Genomic DNA, 21,241 nt, shown 5'->3' with positions numbered 1-21,241 from the left:
ATCTTTCCCATTACATTTCAGACTGTAAGACTGGTAAGGCAAATGGTCAGTGATGGGTCTGGAGGTACAACTGAGTTTGGAAAAAAATCACATTTTAGCTGACCTTAAAGCGATGCACTTGGCATCCAGAACAAGCCCCCAGCCCCCAAGTTACACTGATTTTTAAGGCAGATTTATCCACCACAGTAGAAGAATCCCAAGCCCATATTCACGCCAAGGTTTCCTCTTGGCTAAACCTTTGCCATTTCATAAAATTATTAAAAGCAAAGTAGTTACAGTCCTATGTATATATTATACATTATATATATAGATATATATATATATGCATATATATAAAAATTTAAAACCTACACCCAGATGCCAGTGAAGGGATCTGGAACAGTCACATATACACAAGCCAGCAACAGGCAGGATAAGGTTTCTGTCCCAGGAGTCTTTGCTGTCACAGTCCAGGCATGATGTAAGCAATGTTGTCTAGTGTGTTTGACTGCAAAACAAAGGAAAAAGGTTCAGCTGAAGAGTATTTTACCTTAGTTCCCTGAGACATATTTCTTTATTCAAGGGAGAGAGATGAGAAAGAAAATCTAGAGTTAGAGAAAACAGGGAGAGAGAAGATGTCACGCAGTTGTCTGCTATGCTGGGAGCTTTTCTGCTGGCTTCTCCCGTTAACCCTAGTAAAATAGAGGCAGGAGACTCCTGTACTTCCTTTGTCCCTGGAAGAGCAAATAGGCAACACAGGAGGTGCAGTACCTTAAGGGCTACAACGCTTCCCTCCAAAGGAGAGAAATCTTAGGAAACGGCGTGTTTGCTGTTTCACTGAAAGCCTGGCAGGCATTCAACACTCAGTGTCATGTTCATGGGGCGACAGCCTATGGCAACGCTGTATCCAGGAAGCCTATGGGCTTGTGCTTCACAGGGCTCTTTAAGGCAGGGCCTCTCTGGCTCCCAAGGGGTCTGGCCCCCCAAATCCCAGGAAACAAGGAAACTCACCAAGACCTGTTTGGGACAGCCATTCAACTCAGGTAGTTGTGTGGTCAGACACGCCAAGGGGCCAAGCGCACAGATGATGGAATCCAGAAGCACTGACAAACTGCCGGACACAGCAACCATGCCCTGAAAAGGAGAGCGTGACAGGAGAGGACTGAAGCTTGACTCACACTCCTGAGGCTCCCTCCAGGCTCTGGGTGAGTTCCTTGCATGGTTCTTTAAGTCCTGGGTGGTTCTATGAAACTTGTGGCAGAAATGGAAGGTCTCTGCTTTGATAAGAATACATTCCCAGGTTTCCTTTCTATATTCCTAATCCACTGTACCCTCTGTGAGACCTTAGGTTAGTCACTTAGGAACAGTAGGAAAAAACCCCAAAAAACCTATATCGAAAAATCGTAAAAAATGCCTCATCTATTCTGGAGACCTGCTGGGAAGATTTGTGGAGATCATGTATGCAAAAGTATTTTTCTTATGAACTCCACAAATATAGCTCAAATGTGATAACCATGAGAATTCTACACATTAACATTTAACACACACACACACACACTTCACATATGTGGCTTTTTTGATAGTGGATGATACCACTTTTCTGTTCTTTTTAAAATTTAACTTATAAAATGCATATTGTTTATATCTCTGTGATTCAAAGACATAGCAAATAAGATTGCTTGCTACAAATAATGCTGCCCAGCTCTTGTATAATCTGCTTCAACCAGAAGTACTGTGAGGATATGTCACCTAGGAAGGCAGCACAGAAGCGTCCTTCAGAGAATGAGCTCTGGGCTTGAGATGCAGGGCTGAGAACCTGGCTATGTCCCACTCACCGAGAGGGGCAAGCGGCTTTCTATACTGTGCCTGAAAAACACAGCACTGACAGCATCTGTAGCACGGAGTGGGTTAAGTGAGACAACAGACATCAAGTACCTGGGGTGGTGCCTCGCACCTGGGAAGTGATCAGAAAGTATCAATAATGATTACTACTATTACCAACATCTTCATCTCCAAAACTGCCTTTCTGGCTGCCTGCTAGGGCTTTCATTTTGGATATTTCTCAATCTCAACATACGGTAAAGAGAAATAACCTACCCTTCCTCCTAGCATCCCTTCCTCTGCTAAAATCACTACCATTCACACATCTGCCCAGTCTCAAGGCCTTGCCACCGCTGACTTTTCTTTCCCTTCATTCTCCTTGTCCAATGTCTCCCCCCACTTCCAAGGCAGGCAGCAAAGGGTTAAAAGCATGGACCCTGAGGTCATACCACCAAACTCAAGGCTCTGTTTCAGCACTTATGGGCTAAACTCTAGAGAAAGTTCCTTAACCTAAGTCTGTTTTTCCTTCTCTAAAATAAGGGAACACAAATTTTGTTTCACAAAGTTGCAGTGTGAATTAAAGGAAAGGATCCATGTACAGCACTCTGAACCAAAGCTGCCTGAGTGAGCATTCAACGGAAGACAGCAATTAGGAATATTATTCCATACTTTTGCCCTACAGTTAATGATAGCTAATATTTTATGTTCGACTCTCCCAATAAGCAACCTGAGAGTAGGAACCAAGTCATACTCATTTTTATATCCTTCCAATAAATACTGGGGTTCTGCACAGAGTAAGCTCTCAATAAATATTTGTTAAATTCAAATCTTTGTCATGTCTAGTCTAGATTATTGTTATAACTTTTCCCTAATTCTGGTCACTTTTCACTCCCAATCTAAAATAGAAGATATTCTCAGTGAAAACCAAATGAGAGCTCTGATCATTCCTCCCTACTCAAAAAATTCCAGTAGTTCCTGAGCAGTCATTTCCCTCTGTAGTTTGGACTATGCCCTTAATATTCAGCCTTCCTCTACCCTATGCATTGGATCTTCTAGTTTTTCATCATTTTAGCAATAAACCCCTCTGGAAATAAAACGTTAAGTGGAACCCCAATATATAAAACAGCTAAAAGATCTGGTTGAAGTGGGAATGGGGGGTCTAGAGCCCCACTGGGTCTCTTTTGGCCCATCTCTGCAGAAAACTCCAGGGCCGAGAAGCAGATGTTCTCTTGGTTTACGATGTCTCTCTCCAACAGCTCCGTGATACCAAGTCCTGCTTATCCTTCCAGGTCCCGCTGGAACTCCACATCCCCTTCACAGAGCCTCTCCTGACCCCCTAACTCTCTGCTCTCGAGCGCTACTGTAACTGCTTCAGGTGGCACAAAGCCGCAGAATGAGAGCAGGCTGAGAAGTGGGGCAAGCTGTGCTCGGTCACAGCGAGTTGTGTAAACTTGTAATAACGGTCACTTAATTTCATTAGGTTTCAGGTATTCAGTCTTTAAATGAGCAAACTGTATAAATTAGTGTTCCTTAAAGTGTAGTACGTTTACTAATTTCAGGTGGCGTAGAGGTGAACATTAATTATTTGATATAAATCCATTTTGAGATATATTAGAAAAAAGATTAGAGTATCTCACTTGTGATATCGAGGACATCATTGTGAAAGCATGGATAAATTTATTTAAATAAAAATATAAATAAATCAGGAGCTTGGGATGAACATACACACACTACTATATATGACAGATAACCAACAAGGACCTACTGTATAGCACAGGGAACTCTACTTAATATTCTGGGATAACCTATATGAGAAAAGAATCTAAAAAAGAATGAATATACATTTATGTGTAACTGAATCACTTTGCTGTGCACCTGAAACTAACACAACATTGTAAATCAACTATACCCCAATAAAATTAAAATTAAAAAAATACAAAGTAAATAACAGTATAAAGTGGTATGTGGAAATGGCAAAATTGTGAAGATATACACAAATGATTAAAGTCTGGGAAAAAGTGGAGTATAGGGGGAATGGGGAATTACTGCTGATGTATATGGGGTCTCTTTCGGGGGTAATGAAAATGATCTGGAATAGACAGTAGTAATGGAGCCACAAATCTGGGAATATACTATAAGCCACTAAATTCTACATTTTAAAAGGGTAAACTTTATGGTATGTGAATTATATCGTAATAAGACTGTTCCTTATGTTAAAAAAAGGGGACTAGAGATTCTGCAACATTCTTTCCCTTTTCTGGTCAATATGTATATGTAACTCTCCCACAGCAACCGCTCACAGAAGCTGGCTTGTTTTATTTGCTAATTATTTATCTATTTTATCTTTCCAATTAGATTGTAAGTTTCCTGAGGATACGAAATCATCATAATTTCTACTCCCCCCAGTTTTTGGAATAATGCCTAAGTACTCAACAACTATTTGTTAAACTCAATGGAAACATCAGGGAAAATCTGGAATATGGAAGGTGAAAAACACAAATCATTTAAAATTTTAACTTTTTAGGAAATGTAAGAATGTCTAAATATGAAAAATAAATAAGGATCCCAGAATATTTTATTCTGGAAATATCTATATCCATTCAAGTATCTGGGCCTACAAGAAAGCAGCTGTTTTGACACCTACTAAATTTTGAGAAATTGGCCAAAGAACTTAGACAAAGCTTCATCTCTTGCGGCCTTTGGCATTTTATTTGTTGAATGATAATCCAACTTCCACATAAAAGCAAGTGAGTAGTTTTATATCCCTACTCTGATTTCTCAGCTTAAAGATGGCTTTAGTAATTCAGACTGATTTCTTTGCTGAAATGTCCTATTAGGACCCAGTGGAAAACTGAAATACTACACTACTTACTGAGTTAGCCAGGGAGAAATATGATTAGAAATTGAATATGGTAATAGAAATGGAACATGACAGCTTTGCAGGTTAAGGGATTTTGAAATTGAAGCTTAAAAGGACACAGATCTCCTTAGGGTACATAGAACTGTATGATTCAAGTGCAGAGAAATGAAGAGCTTGAGAACCTCAATCTCCCAGTTGCTACCTACTTTCAAAGCAGTAGAGGAACACTTAATCCCCTGTACAAGCTAATCTGTCTATTGAAAACCTTGCTGGAAATGCACAGAAAAACTCTCTTAGAAATAATAATGATCAAAGCTTCCATGGGATTTGTACTCATTTTTCCCATTGCATTTTTTAAAAATAAAAATGAGTTACAGGATTATATGTCAATTGTATCTCTGTAAAACTGGGGGAAAAAAAGTTACAGGGTAGTCTAATTTCCTTTTGTGCCATTGTTTCAATAGGACGGTATTAGTGTAAACTTTGAGAGCCAGTAGGTAGATTCCATATCTCTAGATGTTTCTATTACCATCTCTCTTCTCTATCACTGTATCCTGAGCACCTGGCATAACCCAGCATACAGTAGTTGCTCAATGAATGTATGTGGAATGAGTAAGTGGATTCAAATTATATAAGCAACTGGAGTCATGCTGCTGGCAGTGCCCTCACCTCCGTTTCCTGCAGGCGGTGTCCAATGAGGCTCAGGGACTCTCCCAACAGCTGGAGATGAGCAGCCACGTCGATGGGCTCTGTCTCAGGGGCTTTGGCTGGCGAGGCGGGTAACAGCATGGTGGTGGGTGGGGATTTCTTTTGGGGTGACAGTACTCCTGCAGAGGAAGCTGAGAACAAAGACAAAATAGAGAAAGCTTGCCAATATTCTTCCAGATTTTCCCTTTTTATGAGCTCTACCAGGCATTAACAAAATTATGGACTGTGGGCCAAATCTGGCTCATGACTTGTTTTTATATTGGCCTGTGAGCTAAGAATGATTTTAGATTTTTAAATGGTTGTTGTAGAAAAAACAAAGAGGAATATGTGACAGAGAATGCATATGGCCCTCAGACTCAAAATATTTACTCTCAGGGACTTCCCTGGTGGCACAGCAGTTAAGACTCCAAGCTCATGCAGGGGTCCCAGGTTCGATCCCTGGTCAGGGAACTAGATCCCACATGCATGCCACAACTAAGAGTTTGCATGCCGCAACTAATGAGCCCAAGAGCTGCAACTAAGACCCAGTGCAACCGAATAAATTAAAAAAAAATTAAATAATAATAAAAAAATAAAATATTTACTCTCTGGCCCTTTACAGGAAAGCTTGCTGACTTCTGACTTAACATTTTCTAGGGCTTCCCTGGTGGCACAGTGGTTGAGAGTCCGCCTGCCGATGCAGGGGACACGGGTTCGTGCCCCGGTCTGGGAAGATCCCACATGCCGCGGAGCGGCTGGGCCCGTGAGCCATGGCCGCTGAGCCTGCGCGCCCGGAGCCTGTGCTCCGCAGCGGGAGAGGCCACAACAGTGAGAGGCCCATGTACCGCAAAAAAACCCACAACATTTTCTAAATTTTTTTGGCAACCCTTAATATTTAGTAATAATATCTGGATATCAAGATCTGCTTCTAATATAGGCTCTTCTCTCCATTTCTTAGTGAGGAAGCAAAATTCACAGTGCTCTAGGGAAAAGAATGAAAAGAGGAGAGGGATGTGGTCACTACCTTTCACTTTCATGGAACCTTCTGAGCTGGATGCTTTTCTTTTCACAGTTGTAGCTTCTGCTTTGTTCTGTTTGTGTTGCAGATACTGAGCTTTTTGTTTCCAAATCTGCAATCAGATCAGGGCAAACAGATTTAAAAGGGCAAAAAAGTAAAAGGGAAAGCAGTCATGGAAGAGGAGAATGAAGAAAAGAAAGGGAACAGTGGAGGGGAGCAGACAGAGGGTTAATGTTAACTTTTAAGCTGGAGGGTCAGTGAACAGCCTTCAGATAGCGGTGACAGTAGTATCTTAGCAGAGGACCACGAATACCCCCCAGTGCTAATGGTCACATTGCAGCATTGATTCTATGATCACTCTAAGGTTGAAATGTAAAATCATAGAGGAAACATCTGGCTCATCCTAATGTCCATGTGGTTTAAATATTTCTTCTAACCTGCCGGTTGGAAACACCAATACTAGGATAACAATGACATGGAAAACAGAAACTAAAGATAATTGACCTGGGTGAAAAATATATGTTGTTTTCACCCAGATGAGCTGTACCTTAAAAAAGCAAGATGGTAATTCTAATGCCTAGACTACCCTCATATCATCTAATTGGAAAGTAACTGTGATTCAAATATGACTATTTATCATTGTCTTATTAGCTTTTTGACAGGAAGGTTTATTATTTGGTAATGGTTGATGAGGATGATGACCTGGAACCTACTTACCTAGTAAACATTGTCCCATGTTTTTATTATTTGCTGTGACTATCAGGTGGACCACTTTCCTCAGTTCTCAGACCACAGCTGACTAGTAGGTGTTTGTGGTCAAGGTTTCTGACTTTAGATTCTCTTTTAACACGACTCATTGCCCAAGTTACATCATCTTTTGGCTCAAATGTCAGGTTGGTGGGAAAAAATTAGATGAGGTTAGAAGACAGCCTCCCTGCAGCTAAATCCTCATGTAGAGTGAACTGGCACCAACTACTTTATTGCCCTCTGCTAAACCATTTGCCACTGTTTGGGATGGTGTGTCGGAGGATCACACATTTTGGAAGGCATAAAGCAATGAAAAATGTGTCCGTTGTAAACTGTACTTACCAGTTTGTCCTTCTCTGGCAATTGCTTCCACACCTCAGCCAGTTTTTTGCTCAGTTCCCCAAAATCTAGCATAAAAGAGTAAAAAAAAATAAAAAACAGAAACAACCCAAAACAGTAAAGGTTTAACCATAAACAAAACAGATGACTGATAGGAGCAAAAACTAGGAAAAGGGTCTTGAAGATCAGATTTAAATAGCACAAGAGTCTTTCAGAAAACCAAACCAAACCCCATCACTTTCCTTGATTCTTTTCTGGAAGGAAGGGGCTGTTTTGGTGGCCGTGAGACAGGCTCAAATTCTCACATGTCTACTCTCTAAGGACTTATTCCTTAAGCATCTTTCTGGTATCTTTTAATTTGATTCCACGGAACAGGGCTTATCTACTTAAGTTAGAGAAAATATGTTATGGAGAATTTGACTGATTAAGAGATGTTAGAGTTTTACCGAATTTCTGAGAGCTCAGAGACAAAGAAGAATTTCCCTAGAGCAGCTCGGAAGCGATCTGCCAGACGTGTAATGCTGTGCTTCCACATGTAGAGCGAGGTCGTGCTTTATAAAGCACATCTGTGTCTTTCACGGTGCTTCAGTGTGCCTCACAACAACCCTGGTGAGCAGGTTGGGAAGCTAGTTCACACATTGGGCAAATGAGATGTGCAGAGGGTACGTGACTTGTCTAAGGCCTGAGGTGTAGTGTGCTTCTCACCTCACTAACTTCCATATAGAGACAAATATAAACAATGTAATATGTCATCTCACTCCGACTCTATACTGAGGGCAGTTTAAGGAAAAGGTCAACTGTAGAACCTTGGAAAGAAACAACTGCGTATTTATGTACTGTGCTTTATGGACGGGGTGAACTAAGACAAAATCTACAGTGACTTGCACAACTGAGGAAAGAAATGAGATTTGTGTTCTTTTCATACTATGGGAATAAGTTTGCCTGCTGACTGGATTAACTGCACTGCTTCAGGGACACAGATGGAAAGTAAAGCACTAAAGATGAGAAATGTTCTTACCTATGCCTGGATGGTCAGCCACAATGGTTACACGATACTCCTTACAGAACACCTGGTAGGCCGACATGTTCTTCTTTTTTGGCTAGTACCACATAAAAATAGAACAGGGTAAGACTTAATTAGAACACAGGTTGAGCAACCTTGCATCTATGGGAACAAAACAAAAAAGATACCTGCACTTTTTCATCAAGAGTGCTAAATTACTAACCAGCTTTCCTAAACACGATAATTAATTTTTAATCCATGTTACTTATGACTCAGAGATGAGTATCAGTTTTACTTTAGAAGGTAAAAACCACATGCTAAATTAATTTTAGATTTTTCAGGTTGTTGCAGCTACTTGATAATTATTTGTAACGCTCTTCCTCCTTTCTACAAATGTTACATATTTCGGTTAGAATTAAGTGCTAAGAAAATCTTTACCTCTCCTTGGGTGTCTAGTTTTCATCTTCTTTGAAAATAAGAACCACATAATTTCCCTTTGCTTTGGGGCCAGAAAATCAAGAGCTAAATTTTGTTCATATTGTTCCTCTGGTTTTGATTTCTAATCTTAAAATTTTCCTGATCCTGCTTTGACTGTCACTTGTAGTTTATCGTTATTTTATTATTCACATTCTTGTGGTCCAAGGTGAGAAGTAAATAACTGAAGACAATTCTTTGGTACTTAACGTAAGATGAACCTCTTTCACTTCAACAAACTGCTTTGTACTACCTGAAATACGTTTATTCTTCACTTATGACAATTCCAAAAGCAATGCATGATTTTTGAGAAACAAAAACAAAATGAGCTTTTAAAACCAGTTCAATGAGGGATATATAAAACAAAAGATACTATATATTACTATGCATCCCATTTTACAATTATCCATAGACTCAGGAGAAAAGAGCTTTCCTACCTGAAAAGGTGCATTAGATAGCACCTGTTCAAATCTCTCATTTTGAGGATGAGAAAGGAAACTTAGAAAAATAGTGACTTCCCTGGGTCCTGCAGCTATGCCAGTTATAACACGAGAATGGCTACAGCCTAGCCTGACCTCCAGGGCTATGCATTATGGGCCAAAGAAAAAAAATATGTTGTAACAGAAAAAATTACTTTTCAAAAGAAAAGATTATCCCTTTGTAACCATTATCTAATAAACTGAGATGTCTTCAGTCTGGCTTCCTTACAACCTCATCTGTAAGTATCAAAACATGATGATCAGTCCTCCATCGCCTCCCAAGATAGTCCTTTCTGGTCCTGCACTTATAATGACATGAACAGTTGGTTGGTGCTTTAAAAGCTACCGGAAACTTCTGTTTGCCTCAAGAATCTGATTTTACAACCAAAACAAACCAACAAACACAGTCCTGTCTTGTGACTTCAGAGTTGCACCTTGTTTTTAAATGAAGCCTGATCACACACTTTATTCACCTTAGTTCTTTTTTTTAAAAATTTTATTTATTTATTTTTGGCTGCATTGGGTCTTTGTTGCTGCGCACGGGCTTTCTCTAGTTGTGGTGAGTGAGGGCTACTCTTCATTGCGGTGCACGGGCTTCTCACTGTGGTGGCTTCTCTTGCTGCAGAGCACGGGCTCAAGGCGTGCAGGCTTCAGTAGTTGTGGCACGTGGGCTCAGGAGTTGTGGCTCGCGGGCTCTAGTGCGCAGGCTCAGTAGTTGTGGCGCACGGGCTTAGCTGCTCCACGGCATGTGGGATCTTCTTGGAACAGGGCTTGAACCCGTGTTCCCTGAACTGGCAGGTGGATTCTTAACCACTGCATCACCAGGGAAGCCCTCACCTTAGTTCTTAATGTTGTTTTCATAAAACAACTATCCTCAAAGGCCAAAGACTAGCCAAAACTTATGACAGTAAAAAAGCTGTGTGATGTCTCAGACTTCAATTCCAAAAGGAATTCTGAAACCATTTTTGAAGAATGGAAACAACCCTGAAACGTCTTCCAAAGTAAACTGCTTTGAATGAGATAGCACTTCTTTGGCTATGAAAATTATGCCATGTTTGTTATAAATTTAGCTTCAAAAATTTTAGACTAATCTTTTAAAAACAGCTTATTCATAGGCCTGACATTTGGCCATAAAATAAAACCTGCAAGGAGTTTTAACAATGTTTTCTCAAACATGATATAAGACTATGAAAAGTCAATGCTCTCTATTCCACAAGGCTATCTACAGCTATAACATAAAATTGAACCTACCTTTACAAAATTAATCACAACTCTTACCCAATATGTTAGATCCAAATCCACACAGTGAAGAAAGGGGTTCCTCTCATAACTCTTATAAAGGACTTTATTCAATTATGTAGAAAATATACCAGCATTTATTGAGTATCTGTACTGGGTACAGTGAGTAGTTAAGAGGATGAGCTTTTGGAGCCCAGATCTTATTCTAAGGCAGTCAAGCAGCATAAAATAGTGGAAAACATGAGATGTAAAGTTTGAAGGCCCACCATTTTTTCTCACCATTTTAGCTTCACCTTATACTAATTATCTGATCCTGAATAAAACGCATGAGAAGTGGATTGCTCTCTGACATGTGATATTTAAAAACAGAATTTTGTTATTTATTTATTTACTTATTTGGCTGTGTCGGGTCTTAGGTGCAGCACGCGGGATCTTCACTGCCATGTGTGGGATCTTCGTTGCGGCATGTGGGATCTTTTAGTGGTGGCATGCAGGATCTTTAGCTGCGGCATGTGGGGATCTAGTTCCCTGACCGGGGATCTAGTTCCCTTAGCAGGGATCAAACCTGGACCCCCTGCATTAGAAATGCAGAGTCTTAGCCACTGGACCACCAGGGAAGTCCCCTGACATGTGATATTAAAAGTATTTAAATGGCAAAGAAGGAAAAACAGAGACTAAAAAGAAGGAGACTGCAAAGGAAAGAGAAAAGAAGTAACCTACCAAAGTATTCTGCCATTCATTTCTTAATAAATATTTACTGAGCATCCACTATGTGCCAGACATTGGGAATACAGCCAAGAACCAGACACATAACCTAACAGAAAAGACAGATAAATATGTCATAATAAAATGCGACAATATTATAGGGAAACTACTGGGTGTTACAGGAACATGTATGAGGAGCACCTCACAAATCAGGCAATCGAAGAAAGCCTCTGGAGGAAGTGACGTTAAACGTACATTGGAAAGCTGGGTGGGATTAGCCAGGTGAAGAGTGGTTACGGGTGTTCTAGGCTCTTAGAGTGGTGACACTCATGAGAGAGAGAAGTAGGAGATGATCTCAGAGAAGCACAGAGTGCTTAGAGACGGATGCCTTGTAACCTGTATTAAAGAGTATGGACTCCATTGGAAAGAAGTAATGCAAGTATTTTAAGCAAGAAGTCACATGGTCAGGTTGCACGTTAGGACCATGGAGAATGGACTGGAGCAGAGCAACAGCGGAAGCAGGAAGCCCGATGGGGATTGGGGGGCTGCTGCAGGAGTGCCCGAGAGGGATGATGAAGGCCTACAGTCAAGACAGTGGGGTTGGAGAAAGGCAGATAAATTGAAAGGGAGGGAGAAGTGACAGGATTTATCAGAGATAATGTGAAAAAATGGAAAGAGCCTGGCCTTTGGAGGCCGACAGAGCTAGGTTAGAATCCTGACCATACTATTTACTAGTTAACACAAACTGCTTCATTTCCCTGAGCTTTAGTTTCCCTGTCAGTAAAACTTGGTTAATACCATTCCCAGAGGTGGGAATTAATCAGCGTTTGGCACTTCAGTAGGTACTCAGTCATGTTATTTCTGCGGTAGGCAGAATTCCAAGATGGCGCCCAGGATTTCAGCCTCCTGGTGGACACACCCCGTAAAATGCCCTCCCCTTGACTGTGGGCAGGACTGGTGCTCCCGTGATCATGTTATGTTATATGGCAGAAGGGAATTTGCAGATGTAATTAACGTCCCTAAGTGAGCTGAATCTGAGTGAATCCAAAGGGAGGTTATCCTGAGTGGGCCTGACCGTATCCAGTGAGCCCTTAAAAGAGGTGAGACCCAACAGGAGACTCTCTCCTGTTGTTGGCCTTGAACTTGAAGACAACAAGTTGCCATGAGTTTTACAATTGCAAGGGCCTGAATGCTGTCAACAACCTGGAAGAGGACCTCCAGCCTCAGCTAAGAACCCAGTTCTAGCCAACACCTGGATTCAGTCCTGTGAGAGATGGAGCAGAGAACCCAGTGGAGCCCTGTCTGGACTTCTGATCTACAGAATTGTGAGCTACTAGATGGATATTGTTTTGAACTGCTAGATTTGTGGTAGTTTGCTATGCCACAATAGGAAAGTTCCTTTCTATTCCCTCTGTATTTTTCAAAATAGAAGTTGTAGCATCCAAAAAGCTAATACAAGATTTTTTAAAAATAGAAATTCTGGTGAGGGAGGATAGAGTGAAATCTTCTGACCTAAATCAGACAAAGAAAATAGCAGCAAGGCCTTTACTTTAAACTTTCGTTTCAGTAGTAAAGGTCCTATTTTTAGCGTTCTTCTGGTAAAGTTAGTCATGTTCAGATGCCACGCAAGTGAGCTCTGGGTGCTGCATCGCCTTTATTAATTTAGTAGCAGCCTCACATCCCCAAATGCTCTAAGTGATCCAATCCTTTCAAATCCCCCTTTACTGGGCCCAAGATAAAATGAGGTTGCATTACAAAGAAAGGCATGAGTTCATATAAGTTCTGTTTGGCTATGAGAGAGAGACGGAGAGAGGGAGATATGGATTGATTAGTCTGTGTGATTCTGCTCTAAGAACCCATTCCTTGGAGTGTGTGTGACAGCATGAGATCTGCTTTCCCCAGGCAGTTCCTGTATGTCTCCCTCAGCGTGTGTAACTCGCTACCCAAGTGTAATTCTGATGTTTGGAGCTGACATAGTTTAAAAAATAAAATTATGGCTCTTTAACATATACCAATGACTTCACCTGGCGAAGAGAGTAAAATCCAGGTGCACTGGGCTGACATTCTGTTGGACTGAGCAACTGCTGGCCTTCATCGTGGAGCCTTCCTAAGGGATTTTCAAGGGAAACTCTGACAATTTTCACCTTATGTGCTGACCTCAGAACCTAACCATTGTGCTCTAAGATGCAACTCAGGCCTGTGGATCCAAAGTTTGGAATTCGAACTTAAGGGTTAAATTTTTTCCAGGGAACAGACATCTTTCTACATTAATAGTTAGAAATAACACAAATAATGATCTCGAGACATCAAAATATTTCCAAGTGACTCTAAATGCAAGGCTAGTAACTGCACCCTAGACTTTCTAGTGCAAGAAAACAGTGTGGCAAGTGAATCACAGTAGTTACATCTGGAATAACATGGACTCTCCTTTAACAAAATGTTAATATTTTAAAAACTTGGATACTTTATTACTAGCAGCAAATAACTAGCAACAAATCCACTTAAGTGTGACTCACGAAGTTGTAATTTTTACAGCCAGAACTTCTTTTTAAATGTTTGAGGATACGTGTCACAATATCAAGACCTTCTAAGAGCAACTTTTTTTTTTTTTTTTTTTGCGGTACGCGGGCCTCTCACTGTTGTGGCCTCTCACGCTGCGGAGCACAGGCTCCGGACGCTCAGGCTCAGCGGCCATGGCTCACGGGCCTAGCCGCTCCATGGCATATGGGATCCTCCCGGATCGGGGCACGAACCCATGTCCCCCGTATCGGCAGGCGGACTCTCAACCACTGCACCACCATGGAAGCCCTAAGAGCAATTTCTTAATGCCCTGTTTAAAGCAGTCACACTGAATTCTCTTGAGAAACTGATAGAAATCCCTCTTCAAGCCCATCTATGAACCTATAGCTTAGGTTTAAGAACCTATTTTAGTTTAAAAACCTATTTTAAAGGATAAAACATCTGGGAATTAAGGCAAAACATCATTTATGAATCTTCAAAATAAAACTTGGCTTTCTTCTGCTGATGACAGGAACCCAATCTCTTCATTGATGTTAATACTGTGTAGGAGACACTGTTACCAAGGCTTTACCTATAGAAACTCATTTAACCCGCCCAGCAACCCTACGAGGTAAGTTCCGTCATTCCTGCCATTTTAAAGATGAGAAACAGATCCAGAGTCATTTACCCAGCGAGTGGCAGGGCCACCATCTGATGCTCCTCTGAACTAACTTGACTCAGATCCCTAAATGCGATCTGGCTAAAGGAAAGGGTGACAGAGCAGTAAAGTTTTCACACCAAAGCTTTTATTTTAACCATTCTGAATGGGAATCTATTTCTGCTCTCTCTCATAATACACCACTGAATATAAATTAAACATTCTTTCTGGGTCCTGTAATCAGAAAAATCTGGGTTCAAATTCCTGTGCTGCCACTAAACAGGTGTGCATCCTGGGGCAGGTTATTTCACTTTGAGCTTATTTCTGTGAAATGGACAGGGTAATACCTACATCTCATTGGGTTCCTGTGAAAATTCACCAATACACCATAGATAAAAAACGTAGTGCAGTGCTTAGAACATACGAACAACTCAGTAAGTATAGCTCTTATTATTACTGTAATTTACTAAAGCCCCCTTCCTGCCTTCCACATGGTTACTTTTAACCTGCTGGTTGGACCTCCTGTGGTTCTCTGAACATCCTATGCCCTCTTGGGCCTTCACATGCATTTCCACTCCCTGACTGGAATACCTATTTGGCCTTAAGTTTCAGTTCAGGGCTGCCTCCCCCTGAAAGCTTCTTGGACACCCACAGGCTTTCCCTGGCACTCTGCACCCACCTCTGCTGAGGTTCAACACTCTGAATGCTTTCCAACCCCTTACTACACACGGAGCTCTTTGAGAGCTAACACTGTACCTGATTCAGTGCCTGGCACAATGTAAGTGCAGAATAAATATGTACTGAATGCATAACAAAGTCTCAGAATTGTGTGTGAAAAGGCCAGTACGCACATTCATTTGTGTTACCTCGTCTGCTTTTCACAACACCCTCGTAGGTGAAGTTCTACGAAGAAAACAACGGGGTCAGAATGGTCCCCTGACTCCTCTCCAGCTGATGTTCCTTTCCCCAGTGCCCACGACGTGCTCCAAGGAGCTGTAGGAAACTTGCTCTATAACATCTGCTTTTGGTCCTTAGAGACCCTGTTTTCGTTCTGGTTCTTAACTGCTTTCCAAATAGGTGACAGCTACAGAGTTTGCTTCCTAAAAGGTGGATGTTAATATTAAAAAGCAAAAGAAAACATAAACAAGAGCCCTTTTGCTTAGTCGAATATGTGAAATGAGTGCTTGAAAAAAAACTTTTAAAAAGATGTTTTCAAGTATATTTTATATTTCCGAAGAATGTGGGATGAAAGCAACAGTCGTTGTTAACAGCAGCTACTGACTGAGCCCTGCCCTGTGTGTGCCAAGCGTGCTATGTGTACACCTAATTTAATCTAAATAACCCCATTTCACAAGTGAGCAGAGAAGCGAGGAAGCAATCTCAAGAGAACAAGGCTAGTAAGTAGCAACAAGAACAAGAACCAAGTCTGCTGAACTCGAGTCCAAGCTTTCCGCCCCTTCATTTCAACATCTGTATGCTTCCATAGGACAAATCTCAGACACCAGTGCACCATGTCAGTCTCCCTTACCCTAGAACCTACTTTTAGCTTTGTCAAAGATTGCTTGTGGCACCGGGTAACCGTCTCTTAAGTTTTAGAAAGGCATGTGCTACAGTGGAAAGAGTACAGCCTTGGGGTTAAAGAACCTCCATTAAAATTCTGGCTCCATGTCTTTTCTTCTCAGCTTCCTCCTCTGTGAAAGGGGACTAACAATACCTGTCAGTCAAGACCCCTATGTGTGCAAAAATGCCTCAGAGAGCCTGGCACATAGCAGGCTCTCAGAGATGGTACCTCCTGATTTGTACCACTTATCGCTACTGTTACTCAGTGTCAGTCTTAACAGAGGGAGAATTTATGTAACACCATGACAAGTCTAGTTATCTCTCAGAATTTAACTTTTTTTTTTTTTAATTTATTTATTTTGGCTGCGTTGGGTCTTCGTTTCTGTGCGAGGGCTTTCTCTAGTTGCAGCGAGCAGGGGCCACTCTTCATCGCGGTGCGCGGGCCTCTCACTATCGCGGCCTCTCTTGTTGAGGAGCACAGGCTCCAGACGCGCAGGCTCAGCAGTTGTGGCTCACGGGCCCAGCTGCTCCGCGGCATGTGGGATCCTCCCAGACCAGGGCTTGAATCCATGTCCCCTGCATTAGCAGGCAGACTCTCAACCACTGAGCCACCAGGGAAGCCCTATCTCTCAGAATTTAGTTTATTAAGTAGATCAACAGCAATGTCTGAGTGTGTCAGGCACTAGGCCACTGGGCCAGGCTTCATTTGCTTAGAGGAAATGAGAACATTCTGGAAACATACAGGTAAGTGAAGGCATTCCTCTGAAGTGGCAACGTCACAGATTTTAGTTTGAGTGGAAGTGAATGGGCTTTTACTGATTTAGTAAAACCAAAAGTAAGGTATTTCTGAAATGTTACCATATCCTGCTCCTCCAACATAAACCAAAAGCTCCCCACTCCAACGGGATGGTCTTAAAGCGGAAACGATCATCAAGGTATCACCATATGATTTCTCTCTCCTCCTGGAAAGCAGGATTCAACAACAAAGAAACAAACAGGCAAACAGAAAAGCTAAAAAAAAACTCCCTAAATGAAACTCCACACTGAAAGCGTCACCATTCACAGGGGAGAGAGTCCAATCTCCCTTCTTTGTATCAGTCAAAATTCTCCAGGAAGAGTGCCCCACTGCTGCCTTCGCTTCTCACTCTCCTGTGAACTCTGCCAGCCTGGCTTCCATTCTCCCCACTACACCTGAACTCCTGTCTTCTCAAGCATGAGACCAATCTGTTCTTGAAACTGTCTTCCTCCCTCTGCGATGCTAAGCCCTCTCAGTGTCTCCTCCAGCACCACGGCCCCTCTTTCAACCCTGGTTTCAGGTGGTCCACTGAACTCTAGGTCTCGCATTTCCACTGCTCCCTGGAAAGTCTACTGAGATGATGACTGTAACAACTAACATGTATTGAATGTTATTTAGCTAATGTGCCAACACTGTGCAAAGCCAAGGTTCCCAAACTTTGTTGGTTCATGGTTCCTGTGTGGGTCTTCACGTGGTACGTGCTTTTTATCACAGCAATCACTGAAAGGAATGGAACATAAAAAGACGTTGAAACTGTGAATTACTTTGCGCTAGTAGTTCATGAGGTACCTGACAGATGGCAAGTATGACTGTTTTTTCTGAAACATTAATGCTGAAAAAATCTAGTGGTGCAACTGTGAGTCTGCTGTGGCGCCCCAGAGGGCCTTGGCACACCGAGGCCCTGAACACCTTCCCATGTATTACCTCACTGAACCCTTAACAACCCTACCAGGTAGGTCTATCATCATCCCCACTTGTAGATGGAGAAGTCATGCAACTTGTCCAACATCGCATAGCTTCGAAGTGGCAGAGCCAGGAATGCAGCCCAAGGGGTCTGGCTCCATAGCCACGCTCTTAACCACTTAGCTATGCTGCATCTCTAGATGCTTGTATCTTGGAATCTAAATCTAACTTTTCTTCTTCTCCCAAACCAGCCATTCTCTTGCTTCTCTATTTTCATTGCAGTCTTGGTCACAGATTCTAGGGTAGAAAGGGCACACAGAGGCCTCCTGCATTTCCACCAGGGGGCTCTCTGTGTGTGCTCACTGCAGGCCGAGGGAATGCTATTCCTGAAACCTTCCTTTCTATCTCTAGGTGGACTTTCAGATACTATTTTTTTTTTTGGCCGCACTGCTCGGATTGCAGGATCTTAGTTCCCCAGCCAGGGATTGAACCCGTGCCCGTTGCAGTGGAAGCGCAGAGTCCTAACCACTGGACTGCCAGGGAATTCCCTCAGATAGTTCTTTTTTTATACTGAAACAAAACCCAGGATTTAAAAAATTTCTTTATTTCTTTGGAAAGGATTTTTTTTTAAAGCTCCATGGAAATTTTCATGCACAGGTCAAGTTTAAAAAACATGGTGTAGCGCTTCCCTGGTGGCACACTGGTTGAGAGTCCGCCTGCCGATGCAGGGGACACGGGTTCGTGCCCTGGTCCGGGAAGATCCCACACGCTGTGGAGCGGCTGGGCCCCTGAGCCATGGCTGCTGAGCCTGCGCGTCCGGAGCCTGTGCTCCGCAACAGGAGAGGCCACAACGGTGAGAGGCCCGCGTACGGCAAAAAAACAAAAACAAAAACCAAACCATGGTGTATGTCCCATAAATAATCTGTTGGCTAAATAAATGATTACATTCAAAGTATCAGGTTTCAGGTTTGGACAGTCACAGTCAAATACTGATTCATAGTAAGATTTTTTGCTATAAACTGAAATTCACTTTTCACTAGCAACTGCTAGCTGCATGGGGGAATTATAAATAAGTCCCTACCCTTGAGGAGATTACAATTTTATCTTGCAAGCCACCCAGGTTCACAACCTTAAGGGACATTTATATACTCATTTATGTTTCTGGCTCCCCAGAGCCAAGCCCAGCTGCCAGATCTTGTCAGTTTTTTCTTCAGAGTCTTTCTTGAATCTGTCTCTTCAATTTTATTTCTATCAGGCTTTCATTACTGACCTCCGACTATAATAACCTCCTGGGTGATCTGCCACAAGTCTCTCCTCGGTCTAAGTCACCAGGTATAGCTTCATCATTTTATTCTTAAATTATCATTTACAGCATATTTAAACTCTGCTCATAACCCCAAAGTGCCCATGGCCAAATCCCTTACTTTGGCATTCAAGATTCTTTACCATTTGCTTACAACCTACCTTTTCGATGCTATGTTTTCATCCACATATTCATTCATTTGACATGTGTCACAAAATGCTTACCAAGGACACCGAGGAGTTGAAGGTAATAACATCAAGGTGGCTGAGAGTCCCTAAGGAACTAAAACGCCCTCAAGGAATCTTCAGTAGGGGAAATCAAATACATACAAAGATGAATCCAATATAAGGAAGACAACAAGTGCAGTAACTTCCCATAGCAAGGGTGTTATGGGAATTCAGAAGTTAATTATAACTGGAGAGTCAGGATGTCTTAGGGGAGGTGGCATTTGACTGCATTTTGAAGGGAAGGCAGGCCTTCAATATGTGAAGAAGAAAAAACAAGGGGAAGAAGGTCACTGCAAAATACCATCCAAGGAGTGGAGCTAAGACGGTAAGGAACAAGTATGGTCCCCACACAGTACACGCAAAGCAGACTAACAGGAGGTAAGGCTGAAGAGGGAAGTTTCGGGCTAAATCACAATTATGAATGCTTGGTCAAGGGTTTGGACTTTGATACTTATTCATTCAAGAAGTATTTACTGACTTTCTACGATGGGCCAGACTGTGGGTTAGGTACAAGGGACAGAGTAGACAGCAAGACAGACATGATCCCGGTCCTCCTGGAGCTTATGGGTCTAACATAAAGGCAGTAAGGATGCTCTGAGGATGTTGAACAGACAACTGTCATCATCAAAGTGGTCCTTAAGTTCATTCTGGCATCAGAGTAAGATGAATTTTGCATGGGGGAAGAAATGGAAAGGGGGCCATTTATTACTACATTAAGTAGTAATGTACTTAATGAGAGGGATGAGGGAGGGATGAGGCAGTGGTGATAGAGGGCATAAGGGTGTGGAAGTTATTAAAGAGGAAGAGTATCAGGCCCAACAGCTGAGTGGAAATAGTGGAGGGTGTGGGCAGGGAAGAGGGAAATGTAAAAGTGAACCATAAGGTTGGAAAAAAATCAGAACAGTGGTTGGTTTTAGGGGTGGGGATTGACTGAGAAAGGGTATGAGAAACATCACTGGGTATCTGTGATGAGGGTAATAGCTGTATCCTGATAGAGGTTTGGTCACACAGGTGTGTGAACTTATCAAAACTCATCAGGTGGTATACTTAACATCTGTGCTTTTTACCACATGTGAATTTTACCTAAAAAAAGCCCAGAAAACAAGTATTGAGCTGAAGTTAATGATATGCAAGCTGAAGTGTTTAGGGGTGTGTATGTGATACCTACAACTTACTTTAAGATACATTAACAAAGATAAGATGGATTGATGGATGGACGGATGGATGATAAAGCAAACAGCAAAATGTTAACTGAAGAATCTCAATGGGTGGCATATGTACAATTCTTTCAATACTTTCTGTTTGAAAAATTTCATAATGAAGTACTGAGAAAAATAATCAGCATATAGTTTTTAGTTTGGATTGACTGGTAGGACATGCGGACTACAGAAGGAGATGGAGGAGGAGATGCATGTTTAAGGGTCTGGATGATGAGCTCCATTAGTGACACATGGCTCTGAGGTAGCCAAGGCACCCAGGAAGAAATATTTATCAGACAGTTGGAAACATAGGACTAGAGTTCAGCTGTTTTGCTATGTTGCTTCCTAAACCTCTCTCTGCCTCCATGTGTTCCCTTCTGCTGACAACCTTTTTCTTCTTCAGAGCTTTCTCTGAGCACCCTGCCCTCCTCACATTTAGCACTGTAAGATTCGTTTACGGCATTATCATGTATCACTAGAATGGAAATTCTTGGAATAAACAGACTCTTACACAGCATATGTACTATTTCATGAAACAATTTTGGAATAAACAATGAATAAAACCCACCCTAGTATTGGACTGTTCAGTTCTTGATGCTCACACTGATTCTTAGCTCAGAAGGTACAGTTAAAAAAAAAACAAGATACAGCTTTTTCTTTCTGATCTGTATACTTGCTTAAAAGGCACTCCTACTAGTGGAGAAAATCACTTGTGACTCAATTATAGACTGAAATGAAATCGCCA

The 21,241-nt window shown here is 41.8% G+C and overlaps 1 protein-coding gene across 2 annotated transcripts in view; it reads right to left on the bottom strand.

The window, feature by feature from the left end:
- Positions 1-406: 406 nt before the first annotated feature.
- HMGXB4 (HMG-box containing 4) overlaps positions 407-21,241 on the bottom strand; it is a 29,571-nt gene continuing 8,736 nt past the window's right edge. For both annotated transcript variants that reach the window (XM_082850532.1, XM_082850533.1), the window contains 6 exons: positions 8,470-8,551; positions 7,455-7,519; positions 6,372-6,477; positions 5,330-5,499; positions 991-1,113; positions 407-487 (listed from right to left, as the gene is read on the bottom strand). In XM_082850532.1, the coding sequence (XP_082706658.1) occupies positions 443-487; positions 991-1,113; positions 5,330-5,499; positions 6,372-6,477; positions 7,455-7,519; positions 8,470-8,551 (591 nt within the window). In that variant the 3' untranslated portion in view covers positions 407-442. The remainder of the gene's footprint in view (positions 488-990; positions 1,114-5,329; positions 5,500-6,371; positions 6,478-7,454; positions 7,520-8,469; positions 8,552-21,241) is intronic.

This window comes from Leucopleurus acutus (assembly GCF_964270905.1).
Source record: "Leucopleurus acutus genome assembly, chromosome: 11".
Taxonomy (NCBI): domain Eukaryota; kingdom Metazoa; phylum Chordata; class Mammalia; order Artiodactyla; family Delphinidae; genus Leucopleurus; species Leucopleurus acutus.
This window is presented reverse-complemented; position numbering and strand designations above follow the sequence as displayed.